Source organism: Chiloscyllium plagiosum, unplaced genomic scaffold, assembly GCF_037043375.1.
Source record: "Chiloscyllium plagiosum isolate Xiang-an unplaced genomic scaffold, Cpla_swu_hap1 HiC_scaffold_23, whole genome shotgun sequence".
Classification (NCBI taxonomy): domain Eukaryota; kingdom Metazoa; phylum Chordata; class Chondrichthyes; order Orectolobiformes; family Hemiscylliidae; genus Chiloscyllium; species Chiloscyllium plagiosum.
The window spans coordinates 42,999,503-43,014,104 of NW_028270161.1; the positions used below are offsets into that span (position 1 = coordinate 42,999,503).

At 40.9% G+C, this 14,602-nt stretch overlaps 1 protein-coding gene and 1 long non-coding RNA gene across 33 annotated transcripts in view; one reads left to right on the forward strand and one right to left on the reverse strand.

Annotated features, from left to right (window-relative positions):
- Window positions 1-3,081: 3,081 nt before the first annotated feature.
- LOC122546275 (uncharacterized) overlaps window positions 3,082-14,602 on the reverse strand; it is a 128,131-nt gene continuing 116,610 nt past the window's right edge. For all 32 annotated transcript variants that reach the window (XM_087999601.1, XM_087999600.1, XM_087999602.1 and 29 more), the window contains 7 exons: window positions 12,171-12,240; window positions 11,894-12,000; window positions 11,736-11,767; window positions 7,276-7,386; window positions 5,240-5,291; window positions 4,219-4,324; window positions 3,082-3,523 (listed from right to left, as the gene is read on the reverse strand). In XM_087999601.1, coding sequence (XP_087855727.1) covers window positions 3,355-3,523; window positions 4,219-4,324; window positions 5,240-5,291; window positions 7,276-7,386; window positions 11,736-11,767; window positions 11,894-12,000; window positions 12,171-12,240 — 647 coding nt within the window. In that variant the 3' untranslated portion in view covers window positions 3,082-3,354. The remainder of the gene's footprint in view (window positions 3,524-4,218; window positions 4,325-5,239; window positions 5,292-7,275; window positions 7,387-11,735; window positions 11,768-11,893; window positions 12,001-12,170; window positions 12,241-14,602) is intronic.
- LOC148145882 (uncharacterized) overlaps window positions 3,402-14,602 on the forward strand; it is a 94,778-nt gene continuing 83,577 nt past the window's right edge. The window contains exons 1-2 of the long non-coding RNA XR_015761159.1: window positions 3,402-3,538; window positions 6,182-6,245. This is a non-coding gene — a long non-coding RNA (uncharacterized LOC148145882). The remainder of the gene's footprint in view (window positions 3,539-6,181; window positions 6,246-14,602) is intronic.

Consider the following 14,602-nt stretch of genomic DNA (forward strand, 5'->3'; position numbering starts at 1 on the left):
CACCTTCCCCTGCAACCGCAGGAGGTGCAAGACTTGCGCCCACACCTCCCCCCTCACCTCCCTCCAAGGCCCCAAAGGAAACTTCCATATCCGCCACAGATTCACCTGCACCTCCACACATATCATCTATTGCATCCTCTGCACCCGATGTGGCCTCCTCTATATTGGGGAGACAGGCCGGCTACTTGCGGAGCGTTTCAGAGAACACCTCTGGGACACCCGGACCAACCAACCCAACCACCCTGTAGCTCAACATTTCAATTCCCCCTCCCACTCCACCAAGGATATGCAGGTCTTTGGACTTCTCCATCGTCAGACCACAACAAAACGACGGTTGGAGGAAGAACGCCTCATCTTCCGGCTAGGAACCCTCCAACCACAAGGGATGAACTCGGATTTCACCAGTTTCCTCATTTCCCCTCCCCCCACCCTGTCTCAGTCAAATCCATCAAATTCAGCACCGCCTTCCTAACCTGCAATCTTCTTCCCGACCTTTCCGCCCCCACCCCAGTCTGACCTATCACCCTCACCTTGACCTCTTTCCACCTATCACATTTCCGACGCCCCTCCCCCAAGTCCCTCCTCCCTACCTTTTATCTTAGCCTGCTGGACAAACTTTCCTCATTCCTGAAGAAGGGCTTATGCCCGAAACGTCGATTCTTCTGTTCCCTGGATGCTGCCTGACCTGCTGCGCTTTTCCAGCAACACATTTCCAACTGCTGAGTAAAACCAACCTCAGAAGTACAGGAGAGTTGAGGTCTTAATATTCCTTAACCAAATCACAACTCTTTGAAAGGTTTACTTGGGGAAAGTTAAGCTCCCAAAAATTGAAAAAGCTGCAGGTCCACAAACCATCAGGAAAGTTACTCATTGCTTTTCATTTGCTCCAATATCATTTAACTGAAAAAGATAATACGTTCTTTCTGTATACTAGGCCTTCAATGGCAAGACAGAATGAGTCAAGTTTCCCAAATAATGGCTTGATGCCAGAAATGCTTGTCCCAACTTAAAGATGACTGCTGTGAGTAAATATCTCAAGGGGTATGCTTTTCGCTTCCGAAATAGCCTCACAGGATCACAGAGTAACCCTTTATTTACACATGGGAAGTACTTGACACTGATCCTACTCCCTCAGAGTCAGCTCTCAGAGTGAACAGAACCTCTGACACTCCGGTTAATTTGTTTTTCTTCTTTTTTTTTATCAAAACATTCCTGTTTATTTATTTATTTTTCTTTTTTTTAATTAACCCCCACACTACCACCTAAGTGCGGTAGTGCTTATTATATCCCCAGCACCCATGGTGTGTGTGTGCAGGGGTGAGACACAGTGAAAGACACAAAATGCACGAATCTTTATTCAAATTCCACCACCAGGAAGATAGGAAAACACCCGGGTGGCCAGTGATATCACTGCCCTTCACATCAAAGGGCAGTGCTGCGTGATCAAAACAGTGAAGGAGAGGGTAGGGACTAAATCAAAATAGAGTTGGAGGGAGAAATGATGCACTCCACTCCCTGCGGCGCCCACCTCTCCCTGAACAACTCCAGGGTTTTGGTCGACACCGCGTGCTCCTTCTCCAAGGACACCCGGGCTCTAACGTAACCGCGGAAGAGGGGCAGGCAGTCGGCCCTAACGACCCCCTCCACGGGACATTCCTGTTTATTTTTTTTCTTTTTTTATTTTTTTTTTCCTTTTTTTTTAAGTTCTATTAACCCCCACACTACCACCTAAGTCCGGTAGTGCTTATTTTATCCCCAGCACCCATGGTGTGTGTGTGCACAGGTGTGAGACACAGTGAAAGACACAAAGTGCACGAACCTTTATTCAATTTCCACCACCAGGAAGATAGGAAAACACCCAGGTGGCCAGTGACAAATACTGCCCTTCACATCAAAGGGCAGTGCTGTGTGATCAAAACAGTGAGAGGGAGGGTAGGAACTAAATCAAAATAGAGTTGGAGGGAGAAATAATGCACTCCACTCCCTGCAGCGCCCACCTCTCCCTGAACAACTCCAGGGTTTTGGTCAACACCGCGTGCTCCTTCTCCAAGGACACCCGGGCTCTAACGTAACCGCGGAAGAGGGGCAGGCAGTCGGCCCTAACAACCCCCTCCACGGGACACTCCTGTTTTTTATTTTGTTTTTTTTTCACTCAAATTAGGCAAACACCCGGGTGGCCAGTGACAAACACTGCCCTTCACCTCAAAGGGCAAGCACACCTGTTTATTTCTTCTTCTTCTTTGCGGGCACTCCAGATTATTATTTTTTTCTTTTTTTTTGTTTTCTTTCTTTCTTTTTTTTTAATTTAACCCCCACACTACCACCTAAGTGCGGTAGTGCTTATTTTATCCCCAGCACCCATGGTGTGTGTGTGCAGGTGTGAGACACAGTGAAAGACACAAAGTGCACGAATCTTTATTCAATTTCCACCACCAGGAAGATAGGAAAACACCCGGGTGGCCAGTGACAAACACTGCCCTTCACATCAAAGGACAGTGCTGTGTGATCAAAACAGTGAGGGGGAGGGTAGGGACTAAATCAAAATAGAGTTGGAGGGAGAAATGATGCACTCCACTCCCTGCGGCGCCCACCTCTCCCTGAACAACTCCAGGGTTTTGGTCGACACCGCGTGCTCCTTCTCCAAAGACACCCGGGCTCTAACGTAACCACGGAAGACACTCCTGTTTATATCTGTCAGTCAGGACTTTCTGATTGCACAAGGTTAACAGCCTAAATCAGAGAAGTCAAATTCTATGAGGTCTGCCTGATTGACCACATTACAGCAATTGCACTGGAAATCTGAAATAATTTGCAACAATTATGTATAGGTTATATTAATCTGTTACTAATGCCAGATAGGTCAGACAGATGGTTCTCAATGTTCAGTACTTGTGTTATGTATCAGAATTGGCGGAACTTCAAGCTTATTTTGACATAACTTGCCAAATCCATTACCAAATTAGTTATAAATCTGCCAACATAAATAGGAGTGCAGAGAAAGTGAATTTAAATTGTAAGCAACTTATGTGTTTTGCATATTTATAATAATGGAACAAATATGACAACATACAAATTGCAATGTTAAATTCATATGGAACAAAACTTTATTGATTTTATTTTGCCATTAAATGAGTGAAAGGTTTGCAACAGATAAATGACATGTTATGAAGAGACTACATTCCCACAGTTTAAAAGAAGCATTTGGGAGTAATGTTACAACATTATCTTATCACCACCAAGTAGTACCAATCAAGCAGAATACATAAAGAAAATGAATCTTCGAGTTTAGAATTTAGTGTCTAATTTAAGCATTAATTGAAATATGTTCAGCTGGTTAGCTATGTGTGCGCAACATTAATATGCTGTGTTTCCACAGGATTTGCACTGGCATGAGTTCACATAAATATATGAATATGAAGTCGTGTTTCCATTGGAGCATTGCAACATCGCTGTTCTTGTCTCATATTGATTTTCATAGCAGCAAGAACACTGTCGTTCCATGCCATTCACTTTGGGATTGAACCTGAATAATAACAAGGTCACAATTACGTCAAGTTATTCAATCAAGTTAACCTGTTACCTTATTCAATTACATATTTTATTCACAAAGCTACAGCATCATGATGGCGTCAAGCTATTTATCCTGTATAAAATTCATGAAAATATGAGCAAATAATAAGGGTGTCACAGTGGTTCTGTGGTTAGCATTGCGGCCTCACAGCGCCAGGGACCTGGGTTCAATTCCAGCATCGGGCAACTGTGTGGAGTTTGCATGTTCTCTCTGCGTCTGTGTGGGTTTCCTCCGGGTGCTATGGTTTCCTCCCACAATCTAAAGATGTGCAGGTTAGGTGAATTGGTCAAGCTAAATTGCCCATAATGTTCAGGGATGTGTAGGTGAGGTGCATTATTCAGGGATAAATATAGGGTAAGGAAATGAGTCTGGGTGGATTACTCTTCGAAAGATTGGTGTGCACTTGTCCTAATAGCCTGTTTCCATATTGTAGGGATTCTATGAAAATGCAGGAATGGAATGACTGTTGGAGCATGCTGTCTATTATATAAGTCAACAAAGAGATAGTGTACAAGTCCAAACTATTTATTGCCTCTTTACTACAACAGTGTTATTGACCTGCTGTATATATCAAGCTTATTTTGAATTTTTGTTTGATTCATTATTCTGTTTAAAATATACAAAAAAAGTTAAATCAAATTACTTACATGGCAAATGAGTCACAATATCCATCACATACTTGCACCACAACATTTGTTGAACAGTTATCCTTCGTGAAAGTGAGCTGTTTGTTTTTTACAGCACAGACTTTTACTGTAGGTGTTGGGAGGAATCATCAGAACATTATTTTCAGTTGCATTATACATAACTGGTACAGATAGTTCAATTGGATTTAAGAGGCTTTTTTTTCATTTGAAGAACTAAACCTTTTAAGTAAGAGACACCAGCAGATGAAAGTTTTATTAGGTTTTCCTCAGACACAAAACAAGCTCAGACCATCATCTTTAAAAGAAATGATTGAACACGAATAAATCTGTTGATTGATATAGATAGGCAATTCAATTTCCACACCATTGGTTTTGGAATGGGAATCTTGCTGAAAAAGCCAAGAACTAAATTGCACCATGGAAATTGTGGTTTAGCTTTCCCACTGGATCTGTGCAGAGGTCAAAATGGCAGCTGGGCAGGAGTTCTGCCAGGTGAAATGTGATGTTGGCTCTCCTGTGATCCATAACATCAGTTCGTTAGCTTAATGTAATTGAAAAAGTTGTACAATCACAACTCCAGTGCTGGGAGGTCAAAATGCTTTGCGAAACTGCATTGAATTGTCGATGTATTTTTGTGCTGCTTCAATACTTTGTCAATCTGGTATTGGAGCAGTTACTTCAGCATCTGACCCATCGGTCAGAAGAAAAGCCAAAGCACAGATCTCACAATTTCAAAATCAGGTTAAAGCCTGTCAGTCACACACCTCTATTTCAATAAGTGTTGATATAGAAAGAAGAGAATATGCTGTCTTCCAAAGTAACCTGAGCAAACTCAAAAGTAGTTCATAGTCATATTAAATACCTTTGAAATAAAGTAACTTTTGTCAAGTGGGTGATTCATAACAGGTACGGAGGATGAAATTCAAAGCCCCAGTACTTGTTAAGTAAGTTGTTTAATAAATTAATGCAAGAAAGAATAAGCTGCTGAAGTAGTCAACAGTACACAAAATGAAATGCTTACCTTCCTGCAAACAGGTGTAGCAGCAGTGATAGCTATCCCATATTTTGTTAGCCTGAACACAAAGAAAATATTAAATTGTCCTTATTGAATAATATACATTGTTTCACAGTTTATATTAGTGTTGAATGTGGCAGATGCACAAACTATATAGATGTTACACGCAATTCAAACATGCATACAGCCCAAAGACAATGATGCAAAGGTTCTTTATTTCACTGGCATTGGGGCATCACCAACAGGAAAAAAATTAACAAGAAACAAGGAACACTGTATACATGGAATGACCATGTGGGTTACATTGAGCTGACGAATCCCTTTGTCTGCCTTCTCTCCCTTTCCATCAGTTCTCTCTCCATTGACAATACTCTTTATTTTCAAATGAGAGTACATTCTCCTGCTGCAACTTCCCTTCCTCATTGTCTCCTTTGCTTGGTGGAGATCTGAAAAGATTACGCAGCTCCCCTGCTCAGTGCCCTCAGTCACCATTGCTGCCAGCTGCTTGAGGTCCCATTTTATAGAAAATGCAGATTATGATTAATAAGTTTTAATTATATTTTCTTAAGTGTCCCTAGAATTAATGACCATTTATTCTCAAAGCACATTCACTTTTGAAGGCAAATGCAAGAATATTTGTTTCAAGTATATTAATAAATACTCATAGAAAAGATATGGGAACAGTGTGGACAGTTATGTTTAGATTTGTTTGTCTATGTGAAGGGTAAGTGCTGTCATGGACTGCTACAGGAGAAAATGAGCCACATAGTGGTGTAACTGCAATGCAATTTAAGTCAGTCCCTGTCATTTGAATTTGCAGTCAGATATGTCATGCTTGATAATTAACATAAGTTATAATTGCATTTTATAACTCGTTTTCAGTTTTATCTTTGCTTCAAACAACTCATTATTGATCTTTTGTCTAATGATTTTTTATATGCATTTTAGGTGAGTGTTGCACAAAGATAGATTTTTTTTTGTCAGAGTCAGCAGTGAAGATAATCAGTGACAGGTAAGAATTGTGGCAGAAAACTCTGTCTCTTCATTCCTTTTTATGTATATGAACCTCAGAACTGCATTGTACTACTACAACATATAAATTTGATGAATATTGCAGATTTTTATAGTCTTGTGAACATGATATCCAGAATTAAGATGACAGAAATCAACCCACTTAAATTACAGAGAGAAGGCTGTTATTCTCTCTGAATGACATTAGCTTACCACAAGATTCATCTGGGCCAAAATGGCAGATCCAAATGCACATTAAAATCCTATTTATTCCGTCTGTCTCGAAAACAATTCAAATTCCACCTTCTTATTATCCATTATTATGTCCAATTTTTGTTTCCTATTTGGAGTTTCACCTCTCAGATAAGATTGTTAATTGTTTTCAATTTGATCAAAATTAAAGACAGTTTTGTACTGTGGACCCCAAACACATGAACAATAGCCATAAGCTTGGCCAATTGTATTTTGAGTAAAAACTTGCAGCAAACAAAAGAAGCATTTCTCACACCTGTCTAGTCTAACTAAAACCCTGGTTACTGAGATGAAGGAACAGTTTAATGATTTATTGTAGCATTCCAATCTTAAATGGATATTTCTTCACCGTGCCACCTAATCCTCACTTAATACTAAAAGTGAGTTCTAAAAGTTCCCTTAATGGTGGTAGAAAGTTTTCTCCTCTAATTTTGGGTTATTTCTCTTTTTAGTGCTCTTTGAGCTTGACATCCAATGGTCAATGCCTCTCACACATCAGATTTATAGAAAAACAAATCACAAATTCTGTATTATAACACATCATTGTCAGAAATCACATGATACCAAGGTATTGTGCAGCACATTTATTTGAAATCACTAGCTTTCAGAGCGCTGCCCCTTCATCAGGTGCTTTGAAAGCTTGTAATTTCAAATAAACCCATAGCCTGGTGTTTTGTGATTTCTGACCTTGTCTGCCCCAGTCCAACACTGGCACCTCCATATCATAACACATCATGGCAAACAAAAGTTACTAAAATCATGTACAGGTTTGTACTGACCTCGTCACAGGTTGGACGAGACGAACATGTTATTTGCAACTTTGTTACCACACCTTTTGAACATTGGTATTGGATACATGTATCATTGGGATGAGACCAACTTTCACCTTCCTGGAAAAGGAAAACAGAGAAATGTTGTTATAAAAATAAGGTTAAAACTAAGAAGTTAGGAAACCCTTGCAAGTGGTTCAGATGTTTGTGGTGGCAAATAGTTAAGTCATGGGCATCTGGGCAGTCCATCATGACAATTCCCTCAATGGCACAGGATTGGACTGACATAATCAGTTAAGATTCGTATCTATGATTTCTTTGAGCAATTCCTGCCAGGCTGTACCATGTGTTGAACACCCTGAAACAACTTAATTTCAGTGCTATAATGAACAGGCTAAGGAGGCACTGAATGAGGTTTTAAAATTCATTCATAGTATGTTGGTGGCACTGGCTGGCTCAGCATTTATTGCCCATACCTAATTGCCCAGTGGACGGGTCAGATTCAACCACATTGCTATGGGTCTGGAGTCACATCTAGCCAGAGCAGGTAACAAAGGAAGATTTCCTTCCTTAAAGGGCATTAATAAACCAGAAAGGTCATCATAACAATTGAGAATGGTTGCATTCCAGTCATCTGTTTAATTTTTATTCAATTCAAATTTTGCTGCCTGAAATTGTGGGATTTGAACACAACCTCAGAATATTAGCCTGGTGTCCTAGATTTTTCATTCAGTAGCATGACACCACTTGTATGCCACTATGTATAGGTAAAGTTGTCATGGTCTTACCACACCATAGGGCAGTTCTCTCAGTGGAGAGAATTAGGTGACTGATGGTGAGTTTAACCTGAGGGTCACCACAGCTCAAGTGAGGGGAGAGGTAAAGATGGAGCATCCTTCATGATAACCTAATTGGAGCAGGAATTGAACCCATGCTATTGGCATTATTTTGCAGCACAAGCCAACCTTTGTCTAGCTGAATTGCTGGCTTGACTATTATACAGAGTTTTGTTCTTTATACGTGAATTGAGCAGTGAGTAGTAATACAACATATGACTGATACCATACTACTGTCAAAAAGTGAGAATCTTCCTCCAGTGGATTCCCAATGTGTTTAATCCCAGTTGATTCATAATCCTCTTTTCTTGGGCTAATATCACAAACCAGAAATTCATCTAGCAAGGTTCTCAATCTGTGACTAATCTAAATTGAAAGGATTTACACGATGACAACTGGAGTTCAAAATATGGATACTGAACAATCGTTCAAAGCATCAACAAGTCTATTCTTCAATAATGCTGGGATAACCTTTCACCATTATGATGACTTCCTTTATAGTGAACATTAATGAAAGCAAAGGCAATCTTTAGATCAATTACTAATGATTTAAAAATAAAGTAGTTTGATGCAATATGGAATGATGTTGGAAAACATTGAAAGAAAGCATGAATGTGAGAAACCTTTGTATTAGGGACTAACGTTAAGAGTAATCAGACATATTTCATAAAAATATAGTTGGAGATCAATATATCCTGGAATCAGATTGGGAGTTGATTGCTAAGTAAAAACAATGACTGCAGATGCTGGAAACCAGAGTCTAGATTACAATGATGCTGGAAAAGCACAGCGGTTCAGAGAGCATCTGAGGAGCAGGAAAATCGATGTTTCGGGCAAAAGCCCTTCATCAGGAATACAGGCAGAGACCCTTCTTGCCCGAAACGTCGATTTTCCTGCTCCTCAGATGCTGCCTGAACTGCTGTGCTTTTCCAGCACCATTATAATCTAGACAGTTGATTGCGAAGTTAAATTGTTCTGCTACAGTTTACATCTTTGAAAAAGGTAACAGTACAAGAAAGGAGAAATAAAATATAAAGGGTTTTACTAATTAGGTGGGTGAAGACTGTTTCTGTTGGCAGGAGGTCAGTACACAGGGGGGACAGGTTTAAAGTGAGTGATAACAGAACAAAGAAGTAGTGAAGGAAATTATTTTACACAATAAATCCACATAACCTGAAAAGCCTAACTTCAAAGTGTACAGCTATCTGATTCCATTTAAAAAGAGAATGGAATATATATTTTAAGAAATAAAATTTTGCAAGGTCGATAAGAAAAGAGCAGAGAAATTGAAATAATTTTATAGTACTTTCAAAGAGAGAGCCCAGCATTAAGGAGTTTAATGGCCTTCTTCAGTGCTGTAAGATTCTAAATCAAATGGTACAACTGGAACAGCTCAGTTTCATCATGGACTTACATTTATTATTTTCAGTTAAAGCTTTTGGCTGAGTGTGATTCATGATGCCAAGTCTGCAAGAGTGACTGGCTTGGAATGACTTTTCTCAAGCAATAATCGCTTTTTCACCTCATTATTTGTGCATTCATGGCTCCACATCCCCTTCTTGTGAAATTGTGTGACAAGAGAACTGGCAATGCCTGCAATTGCTCCTGGCATTCATGCCATGGGTGTCATACATAAAACTCAGTTTCCCATCACTGCCACTGACCCTGTGGTGCTCGATTATTATATGAAGACATGGGTCAATAGGAAAGCTCACTCCCCGTTTTACAGACAGGGAGCTGGAGAGGTGGTGAATGGGGTAGTGGAGAGGAAGGCTGTCCTTATTCCTGTTACACCAGCAGAGGCAACATCTCTAAATCCAGCCAGCCTAGACCCAGATGGCAGCCTGGGTCAGTGTTGTGTCCTGGATTATTAGAATGCTTGGAAATGAAGAAAGAAATTTGATGATTCTCTATGTTCCACAATGTTAAGTGCCACTATCTCCTCTCCGCCATTACCACTCATCGGGCCACCATGTAATTAAACCCTGGCACTGCATGCTTAGCTCACTAAGTCTCATGGATTGTACTTCTCTGTATGGCTTGTGTGATGTTCACTAATGGCACTCACAGCTAACCCTTTCAAACTATATTCCCTTATTGCCCTTTCTATATATCCACTGGTTACATCCCACAACCTCTCCTGCCTCACCATTAACTGGTCTTGCACTGATTTACATCATACTCAATCATTCCCTGTGCCTAATTAGGGACATAAAATGGCCCACTTGCTAGCTCTACCGCACCCTGACTGACTCGACCTGTAGTCCTTGAACTGGTCGTACTTGATCTGCAGGGCTGACCAAAGGCCTAATCTCCAACTCTGAGAGCATGGATGCCCAACCTCTTAGGGATCAAGTGCCTAACTGGCAATGGCTCAACCTCTGGACTGGAATTGGACAAGTCCCTTGACTGCCTATGGCAGTTATCTCTGACTATAGGCTCCTTGAGCTGAAAATGTGTTGCTGGAAAAGCGCAGCAGGTCAGGCAGCATCCAGAGAACAGGAGAATCGATGTTTCGGGCATAAGCCCTTCTTCCTGAAGAAGGGCTTATGCCCGAAACGTCGATTCTCCTGTTCCCTGGATGCTGCCTGACTTTCTGCGCTTTTCCAGCAACACATTTTCAGCTCTGATCTCCAGCATCTGCAGACCTCACTTTCTCCTATAGGCTCCTTGAGACCACTTAGTGCAACTTCACATTGACTTTCACATGTGATCATTTGCTTGGTGCACATACAGTGTATCTGCAATGTGAGGTGTTAGCAATTGGCATAGCATATGCCACACAGTGCTCCCACTGTGACAAACTGCCTGTATCTCCCTCCTGGCTGAAAAGGAATGCAAGTCACAGAGCCCGGCAGTCTCCAAGTAAGCAGAAACGTGAATGAGTGCTGAGAAACATAGGATACATCCTGTTTAGATGCGTGAGGTGTACGTGTGTCCCTGGATGTAAAGCAATCTGGCAGAATCATGACAATTTCAACTTTGGAGCTCAGTGACAATTATGTCTTGAAGGTTTGAAGTGGTGTGAGAGTTGGACTGAGATCAGGCACTGTAACATGGAAGCTGATGTTCATGGAGCCTGCAGAGAAACTGTGGTGAAGTCTGAAACAAGCATCTGGTGAGCTGCAGCCACCAGATTGTGACTCTGATTGGCACATTAGGAACTTGTGCCATTTAGTTTCTCAGGGAAGGAGAGGAGAGTTGGACGTAGTGAATAAATGAGATGAATTGCAGATTTAACAAGATGCAAATCCATGGAAGTAAGGCAACTGCAACATTCTGAAATTGCCAGGAAATTTTGGAAATGTTTTCTAGACATTGAGGTTCTGAATTTTTAATTTTTGACCATTTTGCCAATTTTCTTGCCACTGCCTTCACGACTCCAAGTAGGAGACATTCCACTCCATCGTACCTTCAGATAACATGCTCTAATATAGGTATTTAAAAATATATTATGGCCAAAAGATAATGACATCTATGAAAGTGATTAAAGAGATTGCAGTTCAATGAATTGCAATTACCTTATTTTTTAAAAAAGTGAAATTTTATCTTGATGCTACACATTGTTTTAGTGCCAGAAAAGTTTACTTGAAAAAATTAGAAACTTGGAAACAATAAAGAGGAGACACTCACATCTCTTGTGTTTCCTGCATCATCTTTGCATTCTGTGGAAAAAGCAGTGTCATGTTGTTAAATGAGTGCCACCTTTGCCAGAGATAAAAAAAAGTGCTTGTTGTATTGATATGTTAGTTATAATGTATGAGTATTTGTACATTTTCATAGTTACTCACTCTGACATGAAGGAACACATTGGGTTCCATCCTCAGACAACATCAAACCAAATGCACAAAAGCAGCCTTCAACTCTCTCATCAAATTTCTCCCCAGATATCATCTCACTGAAAATAAACATTGTAGTTATTGGTCATATTTAATCAATGCTACAGTAATGAAAGGCATAGTAATTTTTAAAAACTTTAATCAAAACTACGGTTTCAAAATATGGACATTTGTGATGATAAGTTATGATACAAATTTGGATAATTCAGAATACATGACAAATACCTACCCATCTTTACAGTAGTTATGATTATAAACAGCACAGGCTTTATATGTGAAACCCACTGGACAGCTGTAGGCTTAAAATAAAACGTTAGAAATAAGTTAGACAGGGACATTCAAAATATTGATGTTATTAAGATTATCAAAAGCTGTAAGTGTTTGGAATAAAATCATGCATAATTGTTCCCAAATGAAATACAACTTGTGTTTAACTGAGAACAAGTTTTAATCATTCGTGAATACTCTAAAAGAAACATAAGCATTTTGATAAAAGGAATAGATTTTTTATCTGAATAATTCCTTGTTCAATCTTTTACTTCTTTCACAAGCTTTAATACATTTTAACTTGAGCTGGAGGTCTCCAATGAGTATATAAAGCACTTAGCACTGAACAGCTGCGAGTCACTAATGAACAGCAGATCTCTTGAAGTCAGGGTCCCTGTTCCTGGGGTGCTCAAGGTGGGGAAACACCTCAATAATGGTGCAAGCAGGTGTCTTATACCTAGCTCCTGTGTAAAATGCACAATGTGTTTACATGGGGCTTGCATAGGCTGTAACAGATCAAACCTCTGCTCAAAACTACACTGGAACTTCTCCAGCCAGCAGTCCATGGGATGCAATCTTCCATCAAAGGAGATTACATGCTTCAAACCAAAAGGCTGTTAAAATCCTGTCAACTCTCAGTAATTCTGATGTTTAATTGACCCAGTTCATTCCGATTATCCTGACCCTCCACAATTTACTTGCTCAGGGATTAACATGGAGCAGTATGATTTTCCTGGGCCTTCCAAAGGCTGCCTAGAAGCCCTGCTGGAGACTGTTTGTCATGCAATCTCACAGTGCCTGATTAAGGAAATCTGGGATTGGGAAGACGGGGTTCCTGAAAGCCATGCTCGCACCATTATGTCCAAGCCTGCTGTCCTCTTCTGTCTCATGATCTCTCTCTACAACCCTCATTACATCCTCAGTCAATTTTGGCTTGGGGGTTCTTCACTGAGCATTGGCTGTGCATTTCCAGCAATGGAAATGATGCTAACTGATGCTAACCTTGATGCTAACTGCAATGAGAAGTGAGGGAAAGGCAGTTCTTGACTTGTGGATACTCTATCCTCAACATCCTGGATCCCAGGGCCAGTCAGACAGCACCAGCTAAGTGTCTGTTATGCATATAATTCTGTTGGGCCTCCCCCATGTAACTGAAGAGTATTCTCCACAGTTCTCCAACCAGTGGTCAAAGCACCTAGCAGGCTTATTAATCTTTCCCCCAGGTTTCTTATGTTGCACAAATTGACCACTGCCTCATGTCCACAACTACAACAGACCTCCTCTGCAAACCCCCTCCCCCTCCCAGGGTTGTCAGGTGCTCCAATGGACTTTACTGTGGACTACTCCTTCAGACTTTCTAACATGCTAGCTGCTGATTCCATTTGCTTGGTGTATGACTGTGCCAAATGCCATTGCACGGATAGTAGGCAAAGGGCAATTGTCAGAGCAAGGAAGCAGCCTTGGCAAACAGCCGAGTCCCCACTCAGGACTGGTGAAGGTCTGTCCCTGTGTGGTTACTGGACCCCATGCAGCCATGCAATGCTGTTTGCTGGTGCGCTCTGCTGGCCAAGTCTATCCTAGGCACCAAAAGAGAAAATGCTGGAAAATCTCAGCAGGTCTGGCAGCATCTGTAAGGAAAGAAAAGAGCTGATGTTTCGAGTCTAACTGACCCTTTGTCAAAGCAGCTTTGACAAATGTAAATAATGCAATGATCCTGATACCAAAATGTTTCTTGGCCGATTCTACCACAGCTTATGTCTCTTAGACCCCCAGGTGATGCTACCACAGCCCATGTCTCTTAGACTCAAAACATCAGCTATTTTCTCTCCTTACAGATGCTGCCAGACCTGCTGAGATTTTCCATCATTTTCACTCTTAGTTTCAGTTTCTAGCATCTGCAGTAATTTGCTTTAATTTTAGCTTCTGTCCTAGGCACACTGCCAGGGCATTCGATAGATGCTAGAATAGCGGCAATGGCTCCCTCAAAGTCAAGTGCTGCTGCCCATGGTAGAAGGGTATGTTTGGTTGGTTCTTGTGGATCATGGCCTCCCCTGTAGTGTGTGTGGGCAAGAGGGGGACATTGAGAAGAGGCAGCTAGCTGAACCATATAAGAACCCACTCTGGATTCCATGTCGGGTTTTTCAGACTGCTAACTTGTTCAGTGAGTTCTCTAGGATCTTTGCTAGAATATTAATGCAGCATGTTTTGCTGTTCACAGGGATTTTAACAAATGTAAATAATTGACAGTTGCCAACTAACTGCTAAATGGAGAAAATCCAGCCATGGTGCTTGTGGAAAGTGTAAAAGGTGGAATGCAATGATTCTGATACCAAAATGTTTCTTGGCCGATTCTACCACAGCTAATGTCTCTTAGACCCCCAGGCGATGCTACCA